Below are 20,543 nucleotides of genomic sequence, written 5' to 3'. Positions count from 1 at the left end.
AGTTTTAATACAGTTTTTCTTGTCAGCTTTGAACCCCCTTATGCAAAAATTGTTGTCATTGAATTAACATAGAAGCATGACTAAAATTTAAACAGGCATTTGTATTGCAAACCACTGGGCTGGAGATGGAAAAGGGTCTTTTACACATGCACTTTGCAATAGCAGAAGATTTGGCCTTTAAAGTTAACCAAATTTCATTTATTATCTGGTTATAATTATACATAAATATAAGTATAAAAAGACTATCATCCTCATTTATCCAACCTATTTTGCAAAACTAATTAGGAAATGGGCTGAAGCATTTGACAAAAGAAGAGCTTTCCAGTCAACTATCAGTAACGCTGTATGTATCCATACAGTTCTGAACCACAGCAGTCTTCTCCAGAAAGTGTCGGCCAACAGCGCTGGTTTCCTGTGCACCAAGAACAATCATCATGGCCAACACACTGCAGTGTTTGAAGGATCTGATTTTGCACGTCAGAAGTAAAAAGAAGTTTCATCAATGTCATCAGAGCGCAGAAACAGATGTTAAGACCTGCACCAATGAAATCTTGTGTGTCTGAATTCCACTTAAAGCTAAAAAAAAAGATCCTGGAAACTTTTACCCTGTTGCTGCCTGGCATGGAATACATTTTGTTAACAGTGACCTTCTCGGCCTTAAAGTTCCCAAGGCACCAGAATTCCAGAGTTGTGTGTTTCAGCAGTTCTGGTTTTCAGTTTAACAGAATTAGCATTCGGGTACCCAGTTCAGACATCCATTGACTGCTTTCCAGACAACAGGAGCCGGAAATCTAAATCCCTTGCAAGGCTTGTCATAACAGGCACACAGAGTATCAGATGCCTCATGACATGCAGATACAGCTGCTTTCAAAACTCAGAAGTCAATACTGCCTACTACACAACACACTAGTCTTGATTGCTTCCTCTGCCTGAGATACTTAAATCTATTTCCAGGCAACAGCCCTAGCCACTAAACAACAGTCATGCTATTTTTCTTCTGGTCTCTTTAGCCCAGTGTAACTTTGACTATTTTCTATAGGTGAAAGCATCAAGAGGAAAGGTAAGTAGTGCATCCACACCAATAGCCAACAGCTGAGTAATGAGCACTCTTGGAAGGAGAAAAGGGAATTGAACCACGTACACACTGATCACTAGACACCTCTTCTCTCTGGGCCTCGTGTCTAAGGTTAAGCAAACTCAGTTCTTCAAAAGGGCAAAGATACCTACTTTCGGAATTGCTCAAGGACCACGGGGCTCAGATGAATGCAGACACACAGCCTCAGCAGCTCCCTTCTGAACTACATGAGGCAGATACTCACTGGCACAAGGAGACACTGGTTTCAGTCTCGCGCACCGCAGAAAAACTATCTGGCTCAGAGATCTGGAACTTTTTGGCACTTAAATCTTTTATAGGATCTAATGTTCATAAATCCTTTGGTGACTGTTCCTAGCCTGTAAACATTAGTTATACGCAACAGTCATCTTTAAAATAAAAGGATATATCTGTGCTAAAATTTTCACGTTCAGTTCCTACAGCTGTAAGTATGTTTATCAAGAAAGTGACCACAAAAAAAAGAAAAAAAAAAAAAGAAGAAAAAAAAAGAAAAAAAGAAAGAAAAAAAGAAAAAAGAAAAAAAGACTAAAAAAGGGGGGGCGAAAAAAGGAAAAAAGGAAAAAAGGAAAAAGATGGCAACATTTAAAGATGTAAGGTGTGAGGTCCTAATTAAGATTCAGTTTGGATCATTAAGCATAACTGTATTCATTGCCCTTTCTATGCAGTTTTCTGGCTTTCAAATACTTGTCTTTGATATGTGTGTCCTAGCTTTTAGCCTTATTCCAGAGTAAAAGAGCATTTACAGTGTTCTTATAATATTGTTTTAGCTAAAAACTGCTTGTGCCAGACTGCGAGGGTCCAACCCTTACTAATACCAACACTGCTGTATTCTACCAGTGGATCCTCACATTCCTCTCTCCTCAAAATATCCAGGGTAAACCTTAAGTCATGACCTGCATGGAAGCCTCTTCTTAATCAGGCATCTCTCTTACTGACTCTTGTGGCAATCGTGCTAGGCAAAATCTGCAAAATCACATCCTTCAATCTAGGTTTAGAAGCTTACTGAAAATTTCTGATACTCACACCCAAAGTTTTGTAAGCATGCAGAACTACATCATTAAGCATGCTCAGAAACAGCAAGAGAAGAGTAAGTACTACGTACTCCTGTTTGAGTGCCATTTCTTATCAAAGGTGTTTCCCAATGAGGTAATTTAAATCAATTATTGGTCCAAGGGAGCCCATGACTTGTCTGACAGTGGCATTAATTTTAAATAATTTCTTCTCTGACATTCCCAGGCATTCTTTTACTCTTGCCCCTTCATGGGAAAATATAAACAACTCTCTTCATGACACTCCTGTAGTTGTGTTAGTTCTTCTAAAGTCACCTCCTGTATATATGTGTCTTAGTTACATTTTTCTTACTGCAACAGCTTTCCACTTTCACATCTCTGCAACAGCACTATCGTGATTGAAGGGGGGAATATATTATGTGGTCATTATCATAATTTTATAATCTTTCCTTAATCTCACCGCCACAAATTTCTCTGCATGTATTCCTTATGTAACTTGCTACAGTAAGATAGGAGCTTATGCTGGTGAAGTTAAAATTACCTTCTATAGCTAATACAATCTTCCTAGAACACCACAGGTCTTGCATTTGTGAAGAAAGTAGAAATTGCTCAAGTTATGTTAATGCTTTAATATAAAAAGAAAGAACACAAGTTCTAGACTAATAATTCCTCTCATACTTCTAACCACCAGTGTGTAACAGACAGTATTTAAACAAAAAAAAGGCAAAAATAAAAAGCAAACCAGATTGCTGAGGGTGAGGAGGAAGGTGAAGAAAATAACATTTATTTGGAGTTTCTTAACATATCGAGATATTTTTGTAAGCCTTCTGGCAGATGTTTGTTCACATTATGAAGTTTGGCTCATGTAAAATAGTTTATTAAAGAGGATGGGGCTCTGTTCCTAGCTTTCCACTGATGCTCTTGGCAAAGCGCAAGCCAAATTATGTATTGATCCGTGGTGTATAGCTCAAATGCCCTGCCGAGCTATGCAGGATGCAGAAACATTTTTCAGAATTTGTCTCAGATGTTCCGACAGTCTTTGCTGCATGGCCCATTTATCTTCTCCTGAGGGAGCAGGGATCATTAATATGGAAACCAGATACTAAGCCAACATTCAAGCCCCCATCTCCTAGGGAAGTGGATTTACAAAGCTACAGAGCTGTGGCAGGGCTTTTTTTGCTATACAAAGATCAAGGATGAACACAGAGTTCTACCTTCACCTTTTCTCAACTCAAGTTTTCAGCAGTGCCTGCACAATATTTTAGAAACATTTACTAAGTCAGGTTCCTCCTTCAAGCAAGGTCTGCATGTGCAGGGAAGTTATCGCTCCTCCTTTCAGTAGGCACCCTCAGTGAAATTTAACCTGCATTTTGCTTTCTAGGATACACTTAAAGTACTTGGTGAAGATATTTGTTTGGTTGTAAGTTTCTGTCTTGCTTATCAAAATAAATTGCATTACCTTAATCCCTACAAGTGAAACTGTAGAAACTGTCATCTTCCATTTCAACCTTTCTCTGCAGCTGAAGAACAAATGTGTTCTATTTCCATACTGTGTAATGGATGGCAGGGTTCCATCTGACTTCTTGTTCACCTCCCAAGCGTACAAGCTATTTAGAAAATATTGGTTTTGTTACATGTAAGTTTAATAAAGTTTTACAACACCAAAGACTGTTGTTTAGGAAAGTTCTTTATTTCACAGAATTTCATCAGCATTGTTTGTTCAGAAAGGGAAAATCTATCCCACTAGTGTCAAAAGTGATCTTACCAACACCAGAACAGAAGGTTGCTTTTCACACTCAGTCTCATTAGCTCTGCCTTCTAATAACTTAATACCAGGATTTGCTATAATAGAGATTAAACCAGGCTTCTGTTATAAAATAAGATGGTAAACTGCAAGCGTCAGTGCTACATCATGGGAGTCAAACAGAACAGAAAAAGAAATCTACAGAAGGAGCAAGAGGAAATAAAATAAGATTCCAAGTACATCCCAGAGAAGTGTCCAGAGCCATCCATTATATAATAGTATATTTGCAGAGGCAACCCTGAAACTGCGCCTGCATTCTGCAAGCAGTCCAGTGCACTTCATCAAATACGTATGTTTAAAGGTTCAAAGAAACAGCGTAACGATAGATAACAACAGAAAAGCTTCAAACACTCAGAGCTCACTTGACTAAGAAGAGTAAAAATGGATACAATTATCTAAGTCACTGAGCAAACTGTATTCTATACAGGGAGAGGTGTAGTTTAGAATCATCTGAAGGAAGAGAATCAAGTACCCACAAAAAACAAACAAAAAACCGGACACAAATCACAAAGGCTAGGGGAAAAACCGAAGATTCTAGAATAAGCTTCCAAAATCAATTCGACTTTAAATGGTTAAAACATTTTTGGTCCTGTTGCTTGAAAGAAATAATCCTAAAGTAGGTTCTGAAACAGAAGGAATGACCGCATTTATACAGACCATACTGTAAACTGAAAGAAAACGGCAAGATATTGAAAAACACTTTAAAATCAGTGAACTATTTAATTAACAGGAAGTACAAACAGTTGTTTTGGCACTGTACTTGAAGGAAAGCTAGAGATGCACATTTTATTACCATGCTGATGCCCACACATGATATCCTAGTTGAACTATCAAAGTATGAAGTTTGCAGTCTTAAAACACAAATGCAACAGGAAAGAGACTCGAGTCAGAAGTCCCCACTAGCCTTCCACCATTCTTTTAAGTATGGCCCCCAGGCCACCTTTTGCCACTTTCAGTGGGGTCAGTTCTTCTTTATTCTCAATGTGAATACTTGCACCGTGAGACACCAGCAGCTTTGCCTCCTCCACTCTCTCTTCATCGCAAGCTAAATGACTGTAATAAGAACAAGAAACCCACAGCCACTATTGAACAGTCCAAGCTTATAAAGAGCAGTAATTACGCCTTGTCAAAATTGCAGCATGAATGGGGGGGGGGAAGATGCATCCTAGAACAACAAAACCACATGCAACCAACTACCTACACAGATTTCAAAGCCTGCTGTCCAGTCACTCTGTTGTCATTAAGCAACTCACAAATGTTCCTCCTGCTATTGTCCTTGCAACATTAAGACACTTCTTTGGATTAGGATTTGGCTCTGCAGTCAGCAAAGCTAAGGAGTACATAATCCACAGTGAAATTGGAAAATGGTCATCTCTATTTGAATCAAAAGTGGTAAACTAAATCGTACGATGCTTAAAACTAATCTGAAGTAAAGAGTTACTGCAAATGCAGCAAACGTTTTTTTCCATTTGGCATAGTATTTCGAGAATAAACATGTATGTTCCAGGACAGTACTGGGGTTTATTTATAGCTAAAACATACTGCTTGATCTTATTCGCAGCAAAATCTTGATTCCACTGTAGACAAGGCAGAGTTTTGCCACCAACTTCAAAGCAGCTCAGGTTTTACCCTTACAGATTAAAATTGATCTCAAAGGTAATATCAAACGCTGGACTGATTGTACTTAAATTGTAACTTATTTTCCTTAGAGAGGTGAAGAAAAGCTTCCAAAATCAGTTCTTGCTTGGCAGGACAGAGTAGGCCAGCCTGCAAGACCAGTTTCCTCCAACTCTGATGTCATCAGCTCACTTTCTACCCTCTAGTGGCAACGGAACACATTCCAAATTATTACAAAAGGTGTTCTACACTTTTTAAGTAGATGTAGTAACACAAATTGGGGTATGTATGTACAGACACACTTAGGCAAAATGCTAAGTGTGATTTTCTCAAATCGTTTTTAATTACACCGGGGTGTGAAGCAAGGGAGTATTCTGAGGCAGCAAGAAATTAAAAAAAAAAAAATTTGAAGTAATGGAGTTTCATTTCATAGAGATTATGCAGATTAAAAATTAAGCAAAATTAAATTAAGCAAATTAAAAATTACTTACAGAGGAGTATTCCCTTCAGAGTCCCGTATATTAACAGAGGCATTGTGCTGCAGAAGGATCTGTACCATTTTTAGGTTTCCTTTGGCTGCTGCTCTGTGTAATGGGGTGGATTCAAAATGATCTCTTGCATCCGGATCAGCTCCGTTCTCTAAAAGCATGATTGCAATCTGAATATGTAGAAAGAGAAAGGGGGGAGGGGGTGGTGTGAAGGAAGAAAAGTTAATATAACTAAATACTTCTTCCAAGAGCAACACCACTGCCAGTAGCATAGGTAAACATACCTCCTGCTTATTTTTGGAGGCTGCATAATGCAGGGGGGTACAGCCGTTCTGATTGACAGCATTTACGTGAGCACCCTTGGCAATGAGGGCTTTCACAATTTCATCACGGCCTGCTGAAGCGGCAATATGTAAGGGAGTCCAGCCAGCCTAGAGGGGCAAGAAAAAAACCCCACGTTATTCAACCAGGAGTTTCAGGCAAACCACCATGACAAAGCATAACCCCAATACAGACTTGGCTACTCATTAGTCACACCGCACATATTCTTGTAATGGTAAAGCTAAACATTATCGATTATCACTGGAGAGACAAGTCTCACATCCTCTCACATGCCTGCATTCAGTACCTGCCAAAAGCTGTCAGTTAAATGACAGGAATCACTTCTGTTATGCAGTTACGCAAGGTATCTTGCAGGGCACTTCGCCCCTGCAGAATTAACAGTAGTGCTTATTTAAGGACAAGTAAGAGGGGCAGAAAAGGCTGTCTGAAAGTTTCTGCAATCTTTGCCATATCTTACCCTCTAATTAAACCGATGGGACAACTTTCCGTCTTTAAGGATGATCTTTAGGATGCTTCATAATGGATGTAATTATTTCAACCCTTCCTCTAGAACAGTAACAGACCACGGCCTTTCCAAGTGTGACATTACTGAACCTGTCACCTACTCTAATGCCCTCCCCAATAATGAGAAGTCTTCAGGGTGCCTCATGATTTGGCACAACATATTTGAGAGGATCACACCGCGATAAAGGTAACACGAAAACCCCCAACAACCACCCAAACACCCCCGGGTTTGCAACTTTGTTCGGAAGAAGGGTTCTCCTAAAATTCCGTGACAATAAGCAAGACTCGTCAAGTCTCGCATAAACGGTGAAATACTGCAACCCGCCTTTCTAGCGCACACACAGCAGTATGAGCTTTTTAAAACCTCCCAGAAACCACGCTGGGTACAGCGGCTGACGGGAGGAGGGGGACAAGGAAGGAAGCGACCGGGAGCTGCCCTGGGCTGCGGCGGGAATACGGCTGCTGGGGGCACTTCTGCGGCTGAAGCCGTGACGGCAAAGGCTCCGCGCAGAAACCGCGCCACCAAATTCCCCCCGCAAACCGGTTCGCAGCGCTTCCCCAGCCCCCGGCAGCAGCCCCGCGCCCCAGGCCAGCCCCCCCCAGGGCTGGGGGGGCCCCGGGAGGGCCGCCACACTCACATCGTCCTTGTCGCCCACAGGCACGCCGAGGCCGAGCAGGAGGTCGGCGACGTCCGTGTGTCCCGCCGAGCAGGCCCAGTGCAGCGCGGTCCGGTTGTCCTGAGGGAAGGAGGGAGGGAGGGAGCGGCGGTGAGCGGGCGGCGGGGAGGCGGGAGCGGGGCGGCTGCTGACAGGAGCTGCCCCGCGGGGAGCGGCCCCGCAGGCCGCCCGCTCTCGCCCCGGCGGGCAGGGAGGGCCGCAGCCGGCTGACCTGGTCGGCCTTGGTGGCCAGGGCCCTGTCGCGCAGCAGCTGGGCCCGCAGCTCCTCCAGCCGCCCGGCGTAGGCCAGGTTGCAGACCCGCACGTCGGACACCGCAGCCTCCATGCTGACCGCCGCCCCGCCGCCTCCCCCTGCCGACAGGGGCGGGGCTTCGGCCCTCACGCCGGCCAATCAGAGGCGCGCCGGGGGCCGGCCCAGCCAATCGCACCTACCGGCCTGCTCCCCTCGCCCCTCGGGACGCGGGGGCTGCTGGGAGTTGTAGTCCAAGGGGCCGGGACGGTGCGGTGCCGCCGGCCGGCGGGACTACAGCTCCCAGGGCGCCCCGCGCCGCGGCCGTGTTTGTGCCTCCGTGTCGGAGCGAGGAGGAGGATGGTGACAGCGGGAGGATGGAGTCAGGTGAGGGGCGGCGGCGGCGTGGGGCCGCGGAGGGCGAGCGGGGCGCGGGCCCGGCCGGTGGGGCGGCGGCTGGCGGGGCGGCGGCGGCGAGGGGCCGGGCCGGGGGCCGGCAGCGGGGCCGCGCCCGCGGGCTGAGGGGGGAGGCGGGGGGGGCCGGCGCTTCCCGTCGTGCGGGGCTCGCCGGGCGGGACGGGGCTCCGCGGCCTCCCCCGGGGGCAGGGGGGCTCCGCGGCGGAGGGGCTCGGGGCGGCCTGAGGCCGGTGTCGCCGGGAGCCGGCGCTGCCAGCCCCGGTGCGGGGGGGGGGGGGGGGGGGGGGGGGCTGGCGGGGAGCGTGCGGCCGGGGCTTGGCGGGGAAGGAGCGGAGCCGCCGGCCGTTCTGCCTTTCCCGGGCGGTCTGAGCGGTGCCAGGGCAGCGGCGGTGGGAGGGCCGGGGGCGCGAAGGGGGGCGCGGTTCTGTCGTGCGGGGGGCGGGGGGCGGGGGGCGAGCGCCGGCGGAGCCTCCGGAGCCGAGCAGAGACCGCGCTCGGGGCGGGCGGCGAGCGGGGCCGGCTCCGACGGAGAAGGCCGAGCTGGGTGTGAGAGGTGCTTTCGCTCTGCCTACAGCCCTGAGAAAGAAGTTCAAAACAATCGTTGTTTTAAGAAGAATGGGTTTTAACAGCTGCCCTGCGGAGGAGGTGTACCTTGGGAGCCTGGCAGCGCTGGCCCTGGCTGCCCGGGTCGGGGTGCTGTAGCCCAGTGTCACTTCTCATTGCTGCAAGTGTATTTTTACATGAATTTATTTTTTTGGTGTATTCACCTGATGATTATTCATTCTTTATATATGTGCACTTGAGGAGTACCTATTCATTCTTTATATATGTGCACTTACTTGAGGAGCACCATACAACTGTGTTTGCTTTCACTTTCAACTTTGATTTTTTAGCAGTATATTGCTTAAGATTGGTATGTAAAAGAAATTATTTCACGTTCATTTTTACACTTGAGGGCCTGCTTTCCAACACCCCCTGCTTTAACTAATTATCTAAAAATTGATTGAATGGTTGTCTTTAAGTAGTAATAATTATCATGTGTTATTTTACAGTAAACAGGTCTAGCGTTGAAAAATAACATAAATACATCTTTTATTCTGAAGCGTTTCAAATCTCCAGTTAGGAAAGTAAAACGCGGTCTTGCTGACACTTTTCACATGCTTCCCATTAAGCACAAGACATAATTGCTCTCAGTGGCAGTATTTGTACATTTAAGCTCGAGCAGGGGCACATATGCTGTGATGCCTAAATTGGTTTTCCCTTTCCTCATTTCCTTGAATCAAATCTTACTCTCACTGCAGTCGTCCTGAACCTCTGCTACTGGCTTCAGTCAGACTGCTTATAATCAAGGTGTCAGCCATGTTACTCTCTCAGCACTCGCTGAGGATCAAAATAAAAAACCAGCCAAGACATCGGATATTTCAGTGTCAGAACAGCTTGTTAAAGGCAAAGGGTAAACGCGGCTGGCAGCACCGTTCTGAAGACCTAAAGACTGCAAAGACTAGCTACAGCTGGTTCAGTCTGAGAACTCAAAAGTTGTGCAAAAAAGAACAAAGGGACAAAATGGAGTTTGAATTTTGTGTATTCCTCTTCAGTTTTATCTAGGTATGAAAACCAGATCACTATTTTGTCAGACTACTTAGAAGAATTTCCAGAAACTGATGAGCCCGTGTGGATTCTAGGAAGGCAGCACCACCTAAACGCAGGTATCTTTAGAATGAAAATTCATCTGTAGAATCAGTAGAGATTCATACATTCACATGCAGCAGCAACTCCTGATTTCCTTACGTTCTCTGAATGTCTCATGAGAGAAGTTTATTTTTCTCCATCAACAAGAAACCAACTATAACCAGCGGTATTCATCCTAAAATGAAATGAGAAATTTACCAACGTACTTTCTACCATAGTTCATGCAAAGAGATCGTACTTGTAGCAAAGGCCGGTCAGGTATGAGGCTGGTCACTCATCAACATCAAATGCCTCGGAAATAGATAAATAAATTACTTTTGGGGTATGTTCAGTACTACTAATGTTATTTTCCCTTGGGGGATGCCGTCTGCAGCCTGTTATTTGCAACTAAAATGATATTTCAAAAGAAGAAGAATAATAGCAATAATAATAAAAAAATTAATCTGGCGCACGTACTGTATTTTGATGAAAATATATGACCTAAAAGTCATAGCGGAGTGATGTATTTATAGAAAATATTTAGATGAAAATAAGATTTCACAAATGAGTTTTGCTCCTTGGGGAGAAGACAAGGGCATCCTTGTTAGGCATCAAAGGCGGTGGCCATCAGCGCAGGCGTGGTGTTCAGACAGCCGAGGGTACCACATGCAACCTTGGTCGGCTGAAGGATCCCTTGGAATGGCCAGTCAGTCTGAGCCACGGCCCAGAGAAAGTGCTGCAAATAAGATTCTTAAGAATTCTTCAGAGCCTTTGGGAAAATTCTTTAAGCGCATGTATTTAAAAAAAAAAAAAAAGAGATTTAATAATTTAATATTATTAGCCTTTTCTTAAAATGACTTTCTATTGGGTTCGGAGGTAATGCATAAGTTCATGTTGGTTTGCATTAAAAGCTAATAGGAGTCTTCCATGCACTCCATATATTGACTGTACAGGGAAAATTAGTATTTTTCAGTTTTAAAAGTTCAGATTAATAATTTCTTTCCTCTTAAAAATATTCCAGACAAATCTAAGTTACTGTTGGATATAAGTGCTCGTCTCTGGTTTACGTACAGAAGAAAGTTTTCGCCTATTGGTAAGTACGCAGCAGACCAGCTGCTTTGTTATAAATTAGATAGCAGTATTAGTGATGTTGTCATGGACTGAAAAATGATTTTTGCAGTATTAGAGCAATTTTGAGCATCATTTTAACTGTTTATGCAAACAAAATATTAAAGCTATTAAAAACTGTATTTACTTGTACCTGCATATAATCAGGTCTTCATGCTTGTAGAGCAAGCAGTAAAGTTAGACCAGCAATATGGAAAGAAAAGGTCTTGCTCAGCACCTTTTATCCATAGGACAGTTGCTGGAGATTTTAACTCTGAAATTTTCTCTCTGGCGCTGCGCTCATTTAAAGCCCGTATTGGTTGTAATGAACTTTTTTAATAGGAGGCACTGGTCCTTCGTCTGATGCGGGCTGGGGATGTATGCTGCGATGTGGGCAGATGATGCTGGCACAAGCACTGATCTGCAGACATTTAGGAAGAGGTGAGTACAGTTGCTGAGTGAACTTTAGTGTTGTTTGGAGACCGTTTAATTTTTGTTGTAGTTTTCCATACAAGCACAACACCTACATTTATTAATGTAACTTTCTTTGATGCCCCAATAGAAGTTACTAGTGAATTATTCTTGTCTGACAGGGTGAAATCATGCCAGCCCTAAGCAGAGAAATAGAAATAGAGGGAGGACAAATAGGGAATCCCATTGTCGTTATTTTATAAATCTTTTTGAGGAATACCCAAGTTGAGGCCAAGGGAAAACCTGCCGCCGTGGGTCTGAGTTCTTACCCTTCTCTTCATTGCTTATGTAGCCATCAAATGTTCACACACAGTGACTGTGTGAATAGTGACATAGTAATAGACACCATACAAAGTACTTCACATACCACTCGCCCATCACCAGCCTGAGGTCCAAACCCCGCAGCAGAACTCGTTAGTGCAAGCTCTTAAGCCTGTATCAACACCTCACGCCCCGGGATGACAGGTAAGGATCATCGGTCTGGTCTGTGTGCGGCTGCTGCATCAATTCAATTATTACGGTTAGGTCTGTAATCCTTGTACTCTTGTGCTGTGGGTCCTACGGCAGCGTGCTTTGTGGATTTATCCACTTGAATAACTGAATCCACAGAAGGATTTATCCACTTGAATAACTGAATCCACAGAACAGAGGTGCAAAGATTTAACTGGAGGAGTAGGCAAACAAATTACCTGAGAAAAACTAGAATTGAGTGTATATGGCTGCTTCATAGTATCAGCCCTGTGTATGCGCTTCTGTCAGTAAATGGGAGGCAACTACCTTACGTTAGAAGCAAGAGCATACACGGCAAAGCTGTGTTTTGGGTTTTGCTGCGGGAGAGGGCCAGCACTGTGTCTGGACTTTGCTTTATGGATCTTATTATCTGATGTATGCTTACGACTCCAACAAAATCTAAACAGAGCGTATAGTTTTAAACAATCTTGGAAGCTCACATACAGCAATAGCTATCAATTCTCAGCAGCAATCACTCAGAATATATTTGCGGTTGACATTTTTATTTTATTTTCCCAGTTTTCACAATCTGGCCTGCGATGATAAAGGACAGCTTGATAATAAATGACAAGCTGTGACTTCTAGGAACTCTAAATAAAATGTAAATATTAGAGATGAATTGTACATTAGTCTTTTAACATCTCAGTGTATGGCTTTCTGCTATCTAGAAATTTGATCAGGACGATGGAAACATTATTATTTTTTAATCTGTATAACTTTTTTCCTCTAAGATTGGCAATGGGAAAAACACAAAAAACAACCAGAAGAATATCATAGAATCTTACGGTGCTTTCTAGATAGAAAAGATTGCTGTTATTCCATCCACCAAATGGGTAAGAACACACATCAATTTCTTTTTTTAACACGGAAATTCCTACTGTGTTGAAACTTTCTAATTTGAAATACGGTAGTTCAAAATTTTAAAAAGGTCATTATGAAGACAATGTATATGTTTATATATAATAAAAAATGCATGCATATGGGTACAAAGTATAATAATTCAGAAACGCTATTCACTGAGACCTAAATAAATGTGTATATTGGAATCTAGCTCTTGATAAAACATGTAAGCCTTGGGTACCAGAGTTGGTAATATTAAAATACAGTCACGAAGCTTGTTGCTGTAATTTGTAATAAAGGACACTAATATTTGTGCTTCTCATTACAGTTTAGAAACTTTTTGTAAAGGAACTAGCAGTCATTAAGATTTGAAAAGGGCATAGATTGAGAAAATAATTGTGGTTGCTAAATCCAGTTTGCAATTGCTCTAGAATGTATGTCAAAATATTAGTAGGTCATGCTGTTTAACATATATTGTGACCAGACTCTCTGTGGTGTTTTTTTCTTTTCTCCTGTGTGTGTGTTTTTCCTCATAAAAACAGCACAGATGGGTGTTGGAGAGGGGAAATCAATTGGCGAATGGTTTGGACCAAATACAGTTGCTCAAGTACTGAAGTAAGTCGAATCGCACTAGCTCATTCCGAACGTGGGGCAGCAAAGCTCTGAGACCAGGATAAGGCCCAAGACAGAGTTTCAAAGGCCGCTCTCCCTCTCTCAGAATCAGGACTATATGTGCCATGTGTTCGCAAGTGCAGCACAGACCATGATGCCGTAGCCCGGTGGGCAGATACTGAGTTGGGATTGGGCGAGTTCTAAATTTTGGTACACCAAGAGCCTGGGGAAGACCTGCAAAAAGGCCCCTCCTGCTGTGCCGTCTACATGGCCTCACCAGCAAGCACCAGAGCTACGTATTCCTGTCCGCAACGTGGCACAGCTTGGGCGGGTCAGGAGTGCCACCGCGCAGACTGGAGTGGTGGCATGGAACCTCGGTGAAGCCAGCCAGGCCAAGGAGGGAACTGAACTGCGGTTCCTCGCTGAGCTGCGGTGCTGCCTGGAGGCTGCTCTGTAAAACATGGGCAGCTCCTCCTAGTCTAGAAGGCACGCTTGAAAGAGTTGACTTTGCTCCATTTCTGAGGGATGGGTGGAGGTGCCACATCTCACGTGGAGGCTAGACTGCAGGTCCCGAGTGTCCAGCAGCAATTCTTGGCAGCCCTGGGACAGACACGCGTTCTGGAGAGACAGAGAGGAGCTAAAGCATGCCCTGGCCTCCAGCTTTTTTCACTTACAAATTCTTCATGGCTTGGTGCTCACATACAGGTTTTTCTGGCTTATTTCAGACAGCTGACTCTGCCTGTGCAACCTAGGAGTGTAGCTCCCTTCCCCAGAGTTTTGGATTTCACACAAGTGGACAGAAACCTGTGTGCTATAATGCCTCCCTCCTAACTTTTGGGTGCCAAAGACCTTTAGCTGATCTAGTGTAATGCCCTGAGTCTGCTGTCCGCATGTGCACAGAAATAGTTCCGCTGAATTTAGTGGAACTTCTTAAGCAAAAACTAATGTGCAAAACTAGCACAGGATTTTTTTTCCTTCCCTAGACAGTGCCAGGCACAGTGGGCAGGAGCCTATTGCGGAGGCTGTTAAATGCAATAAAAAGTAATAAACCTAATTATGTGGTTGAGCTGTTACTATCACTGCATTTGGCAAAAGGACAAAACAGTTTTCACATGCTACAGTGTGGGTGCTTTTCCTGGCGCCACTCAGTACTTACTTTTCTAAATATATTAAATTTTCAAAGTTATCTTTTTATTACATGGAGACTTAAAATAATCCAACAAATACGTTATCCAAAGAAACAATTTCATTTTTTTTGCTCAAGAACCATCTTATTGTCCCGAATGAAAAGCTATAGGTTATATTAATTATTACCTTAATGTTTTCTAGGAAGCTTGCTTTATTTGATGAATGGAATTCATTAGCAGTTTATGTATCTATGGACAATACAGTGGTCATTGAAGACATCAGTAAGTGAAACATTAGTCCTCTGGTTACAGTTTTTGATTTGACTCCGCTTTCCTGAATGTATCTAAAGATGAACAAAATATTTTGGGGCCACCCCTACTTGTTCCCAGGGTATAAAAGGAATAAAGGAAATGCAAACTGAGGTTTTGGGTGTCCAAAAGTAAAGCTAGCACAGAACGGTGTAGGCCCTTCTGGTGGCCGACTTACACACCGTGCAGTTTGGGAGAAGACGGAGTTTGGTCTGGGCTATCTCAACTCCTACCCCAGAAATGGAATGAAGCTGCAGTATGTAGAAATACAGAGAATTGGTTTTAATGCAGAGTTTGCCAGAGAGATGCGCTTTTGCCAGGCAAAAGAGAAACCAGGGGCAGATCCTAGAGAAACAGACGGCCAGGCTTAATTTCCAGTTGTGAGAAAGGTGGGATTACAAGTGGTGTGTAGCCACAGCCTAGTTCTGCTGTAGTCCCTACCCCTGCCTGGTTTATGTTCACATCGCTGGAAGTGGAGAGTTCCCTGAAGAGTTTCTAATAGTCTCAGCTCTGCTGTTTCATTTCCCTGACATTTTATGGGCAAAGCTTGGCAGTATTAATAATGCTAGTAGTAAATCTAACTTCAGTCTTACGTTTTCATCCCCCCGTCGTTTATCTCATGTCTCGCTAATGTGCCAGCGCATACTCTGTCATTGATGTCATACATTCATTAATTTCTATTTTTATTCCCACAGAGAAAATGTGCTGGTCCCCTCCCCAGAGCAGCAGCGCGGCCCACAGCAGCGCACATTTGCACAGAAGTCCTCTTGGCCGGAATAAGAACGCAGCAGGATTCTGCACAGGCTGGAAGCCCCTCTTGCTTATTATACCTCTACGGCTAGGGATAAATCACATAAATCCAGTATATATTGATGCGTTTAAAGTAAGTTTTTTTCAGTGAATTGTTTGTTATTGTGAAATAAGTTGAGGTATCCGTTACATCAATAAACAAATCGACTACAATTTCATTTCTCTCCCTTTGAACTCCTAGGAATGCTTTAAGATGCCACAGTCTTTGGGAGCATTAGGAGGGAAACCAAATAATGCCTATTATTTCATAGGATTTTTAGGTAAGGAAAAAAGAAACTTACTCCGAATATGCATATGATCTAAAGAGAAGGGGGTTGATTTTTTTTGTTTGTTTTTGGGAGGGGAAATAGTAAGCAGTTTAAGCATGAGAACAAAGTAGAAGAAATGAAGAAACATACCTCAAATACTTCAGGAACAGTGTGATATCATCCCTACAGGAATGGAAAAGCAGCAGCAAAGCTTGATGTAAAAATAAGTAATGATACAAGCAAGAACAGCACACTAAGATTAGTTGATAGCATTTGACAAGCGTCAAATGTCAGTACTGCCAAAACGCTGTTTTTTTCCTAATCGTTGATACTTCCTAATGAAGGGTGTCTTGGTTTATTCTTTCACTTCACAGTTTGCTTAAATCTCGTATTTCAAACTTACTCGGATAGCAGTGTCTTTTTCACCTTCTTCCATGTCTTCCTTTATTAACTGAATCTAGTATTAACTATTGCTTTAGTCTTTGAGATTTCGCCCCAGTTTGATCATAATTTTGTGGCTATTTTGTTCTTCCTTTTGTAAAACCTGAACTGTTTTAGTCAGACTTCTCTGTTCCAATTTCTGAATGAATGCCTAATGGGATTACAGATTGTATTTGTGGTCGTCCTGCACTTTTTGATCTGTGGAATGTTAGGGATCACAACAGTCGACATTTTTAAAATGTACTGGACCTCACATACGTAGAAAAAGGGAAGTATGTGACAAAGGTAGAACAAACCAACCAAAAATTCTACAGTAATATAGGTCACAATAGAAAATTTTACTAAATACCCTGTGGGGAACTATTGTGTCTGACTTCCTGATTCTCTTGAAGACTCCCTAGCTAGAAAGTCTAGATATTGATGGTGATGATAATCTAAATTTCTATTTTACAAGGCTGGATGGAATAAGTGCTTATTAAAGTCTCTCACGTATTATCAACATACGGATTTTACCCATACAGGCAACGAGCTGATCTATTTGGACCCTCACACCACTCAAAGTTTTGTAGATTCGGAAGAAAATGGCACAGTTGATGACCAGAGCTTCCACTGCCAGCAAGCCCCACACAGAATGAAGATCATGAATCTGGACCCTTCAGTAGCTTTAGTAGGTGTTAGGAAATAATAGATGCGTGTACCTTATTTCACAGTAATACCTCTGGCTGTTGGTAAGGGCAGTAATGCATTTCCTTGAGTAGAATCAAGATCAGAAAGCTGTCTTCTACAACTTAAAATCCAACTTGTAGTAGTTTATATATAAACTGCATTAGGATACATTAATCGTAGGTCAAGCGGGGAATGGGCTGTTTGCATCCTAGGGAGCCAACACATTTTCTTTACTGAGCAGCATTTACCTTTTGCAAGAAGTATTCTGAAGGTCAAAGCAAGGAACTGAATCAGGTTTCCTTATTTTATTCCATCACTACCATGTATGCATGGTCGCTCTGGAGAAGCTACTTACTTAAGCTTAACTTATTTTAGATCATAATTTACAAATCTTTAAATGGAATTACTTGTAGAAGTCATCCAGTATACATCGCAAGAATCCTGTGCTAGTTGAAGAAATGAAATCTGATCCCATGCCAGTATCCTTCAGTTTGGTTATGGGTGATTGTCACTTGAGACGTATGTTTTTAAAGCTTTAAACAGTGCATAAAGATGCCACAGCATCCTTCACTCATTGACATATTGTTATTGTTTAATACTACTACTGTGTGTATTTTTTTCCATAGGGCTTCTTTTGCAAAGAAGAATGTGATTTTGATAACTGGTGTAGTCTTGTACAAAAGGTAATAATGCTATCTTTATTTGCTCTGTATGAAATAATGTGTACTATTTTTTTTTTTAAAATGGAAATTCCCATTACATCTTTCTCTGCGTGCAAATTAAATGAGCCATAGAGAAGAATGCATTAATGCATCAGGGTAAGCCAGTGCTACCGCATTGCTAATCGGAGCTTGTTCAGCACTTTGGCAACCGTGAACCCTGCCGCTTGGAAAAGGAGTGCAAATATAGACCATTAAAAAGCTTTTCTTTTTTTAGCGTGACTATGGTACTGGCTGAAACTTAGTCATTTACTGGGAAATAAATGTTAAAAGTAAGTTTTAACTGCCATGTTGAAGCAATTCATTTATTTGCTTCCTGATCCTTTTTTATTGTTTGCCATAATATATTATTACGTGTTCTAATTATAACTGTTAGTCCCTGGTACCACAAAAGAGCTGATTCTCCAGGTGCTGAATCCTTCTGGCTCCTGCTGAACTGTGGGATGCACAAAAGATGCTTGCTGCTGCAGGAAAAGGACTTTAGGACATTTCTGCATGCAGTTGGTATACTAAGGAACAGAAGTATGAATGTGAAGTAGTAACATCAACCTCTCAAGGCATTTATTTATTGGAAGAAAAAAAAAAAGGCTAAGGAAAGCAGTTTGTAAATAACTGAAATACAGGATGCGATGTCATTTAGATGATTGAAGAGGAGTGGAATTTGGCTTCAATAATAACTTGTTTCTCCTGATGAAAACCTGTCCTTCAAAATCTGTTGGTTTTTTTGAGCTGATAAATGTGTCTTGTTCCCGTTGATCAACAGAAAACTTGAACGCAGAGAGGTCCATGCCAAGTAATTTTCTTTTAAAAGGCAGAAAATATTGTACGTTCTTGGTGTCCGTTTGCTACCTGTAAACAAAATTACGGGTGCATGGATATCAAAGCTAATTATAACACACTGATAACTTGTAGGAGAGTTCAAGAGATCTGTCTCCCAGATGTGTTTTCAACTAGGAAAACATTACAGAGATCTGTGAAGCAGTGCTTTGTAACAGCAGCTACTTGAAATAACAGGTTTTCACTGTATGCCTGCAGAAAGCCTTTGTTTTTTGATAGACACGCATAATTAAAAATGTTTTTAATTAAGCAGACATTTTTCATGCTTGAAGGTTCTCTTGAGGCATCTGTTAAAATGAAAGTATTCTGTCCTCAGGAGATTCTAAAGCAACAGAGTCTACGGATGTTTGAGCTGGTCCAGAAGCACCCTCCGCACTGGCCTCCCTTCATACCGCCAGCAAAGCCAGAAGTGACGACCACAGGAGCAGGTGCGGTCCCGACGGGCAGCGCGCCCCTGCAGCCCAGCGTGCCTCGGTAGCAAACCGAAGGCTAATCACAGGTGGAAGAACTGCGCTTTCCTCGGAGTCCAGCAGTCACCACCTGATTCAATGCCTGATTCTTACAGAATATCAGCCAGTTAGCCAAAGAGGCCGCATTACAATTGCTAGCACAGATATATAGAGATATATATATATATATTTTTTTTTTTTTTTTTAATCTTACAAAATACTTTGAAGGACACTTTCCAGAAAAATGGTTTTTTTTGTTTGTACGTAAACAAAATCAGACATGTCTTTCGATTCTAAATTGATTAATTTTTTTTTTTTTTCAGAACTCATTGAATCTACCGACAAGCTCTTTGAATTGGAAGAAGAATTTGAAATCCTGAGTGTATGAAGGAAACCGGTGACCCTTCTGAGTATTGAACACATTGCTAGTATTATTGCAGACTTAAAATCAAACAGCCATGTTAGCCCCAAAGTGCCTGAAATTACAGAGAACAGAGCACAAAAACCTAGTAGCATCCAAAACTCCAACGGTGACAGTTCCTGCTGTCAAAGAGCTTCCCCAGATGGAAAGGTGGGAAAAGATCTTTTAAGACGAGCCTTAAAGGGAACCTCTTTTTAATGTGTGTCTTTCCTGAAGACAAACGGACCTTTGAGATTAAGGCAAAAATAAGGATATCACTGGGCTGTATGTTTGGAGAACGGGATAACACCAAATGGGTATTTCTTGCTCTCATGTAATGCAATAGTTTAGTTCTTAAAGCAGAACAGTTTTCGGTTAAGGAGGATGTTTACTTCTGTTCCTTCCTGTGGGCTGCATCGTAGAAAAAAAATACATTGTCTTGTTTAAAAGATCGACTGGATCAGAAGAAAATTGTTTCCTTGTTAAATATTTTAACAGGTATTTGAGCAACCACATTTTATTACAAAAATGTTTCTGTAAAAGGAACTATGTCTAATGTATACGTTCTGCAATAGCCTTCCTGTTTCTGGGAAACCTCAAGAGGAACAGGAGACTCAAACAGTCGATATAGATCACAACCACTGTTATAGTTATGATATATTTCACCTTGACCTTAAAATTCAGATCGTTAAAGCTTAGGCTGACTTTTCTTTCAGAGCTAAAATGAGTCAAAGGTGGTTTAGCTGTACCTTATTTATTTTAAAAAAGATTTACACAAGTTTCTCTGTTACAGCACTTTATCTGTGCATCTAATAAATTTCTTAAGCTTTTCCTAGGTTGTATGCTGCTATATTTTGTTAATTTGTTTGTGTGAACTAAATATAAACCAGGTTATCTTAAAACTTAATGTATAGGCATATGCACATTACTTAATTGTTGGGTTTTGACTTGCTGCCTTTTGAAATCTGTTTTGGTAAAAGTGCCTTAATTCTACAGGTTTATCAGAACAGCCTGTGCGCTTTTATTCCTAAGGCAGAGTATATCTCTAGCAGCCATAAGAAAAACGGCTCAGAATAATTCAAGGCAAAGATCTTTTAATCCATTATAAAGTTCCTTTTTACTATCAG

General features: G+C 42.3%; 2 protein-coding genes across 5 annotated transcripts; one reads left to right on the top strand and one right to left on the bottom strand.

Annotated features, from left to right (window-relative positions):
- Positions 1 to 3,793: 3,793 nt before the first annotated feature.
- On the bottom strand, positions 3,794 to 7,881 carry PSMD10 (proteasome 26S subunit, non-ATPase 10). Its single transcript, XM_075720663.1, has 5 exons — positions 7,768 to 7,881; positions 7,518 to 7,616; positions 6,318 to 6,464; positions 6,037 to 6,203; positions 3,794 to 4,981 (listed from the first exon to the last, which is right to left on the bottom strand). The coding sequence occupies exons 1-5, from the start codon at positions 7,879 to 7,881 to the stop codon at positions 4,828 to 4,830; spliced, it is 681 nt and encodes a 226-aa protein (XP_075576778.1). The 3' UTR covers positions 3,794 to 4,827.
- A 238-nt stretch (positions 7,882 to 8,119) lies between these two features.
- Positions 8,120 to 20,246, top strand: ATG4A (autophagy related 4A cysteine peptidase). Of its 4 annotated transcripts, none has more exons than XM_075720407.1 (13): positions 8,120 to 8,172; positions 9,798 to 9,908; positions 10,892 to 10,963; positions 11,320 to 11,418; positions 12,690 to 12,791; positions 13,341 to 13,413; positions 14,740 to 14,819; positions 15,542 to 15,729; positions 15,838 to 15,916; positions 16,867 to 17,012; positions 17,638 to 17,694; positions 18,884 to 18,995; positions 19,340 to 20,246. In XM_075720407.1, the coding sequence occupies exons 1-13, from the start codon at positions 8,163 to 8,165 to the stop codon at positions 19,402 to 19,404; spliced, it is 1,194 nt and encodes a 397-aa protein (XP_075576522.1). In that variant the 5' UTR covers positions 8,120 to 8,162; the 3' UTR covers positions 19,405 to 20,246. The 4 variants fall into 4 exon arrangements, with proteins under 4 accessions (XP_075576522.1, XP_075576524.1, XP_075576523.1 ...); XM_075720409.1 differs by having other exon boundaries at positions 8,163 to 8,172; positions 9,849 to 9,908; XM_075720408.1 differs by having other exon boundaries at positions 8,163 to 8,172; positions 9,846 to 9,908.
- The last annotated feature ends 297 nt before the right edge of the window (positions 20,247 to 20,543 follow it).

The sequence above is a fragment of the Pelecanus crispus genome, chromosome 13, assembly GCF_030463565.1.
Source record: "Pelecanus crispus isolate bPelCri1 chromosome 13, bPelCri1.pri, whole genome shotgun sequence".
In the NCBI taxonomy this organism is placed as follows: Eukaryota; Metazoa; Chordata; class Aves; order Pelecaniformes; family Pelecanidae; genus Pelecanus; species Pelecanus crispus.
This window is presented reverse-complemented; position numbering and strand designations above follow the sequence as displayed.

Bases quoted from the DNA above. Each gene is read 5' to 3' on its own strand.
- ATG4A (XM_075720407.1), top strand. The intron at 9,909-10,891 runs GTATCTTTAGAA...AAAATATTCCAG, and splicing joins GCAGCACCACCTAAACGCAG to ACAAATCTAAGTTACTGTTG. The intron at 13,414-14,739 runs GTAAGTCGAATC...AATGTTTTCTAG, and splicing joins ACAGTTGCTCAAGTACTGAA to GAAGCTTGCTTTATTTGATG.
- PSMD10 (XM_075720663.1), bottom strand. From the start codon at position 7,881: ATGGAGGCTGCGGTGTCCGACGTGCGGGTCTGCAACCTGGCCTACGCC. The intron at 6,204-6,317 runs GTATGTTTACCT...CTACATATTCAG, and splicing joins CCTCCAAAAATAAGCAGGAG to ATTGCAATCATGCTTTTAGA. The intron at 4,982-6,036 runs GTAAGTAATTTT...TTCTTATTACAG, and splicing joins TCTGAAGGGAATACTCCTCT to TCATTTAGCTTGCGATGAAG.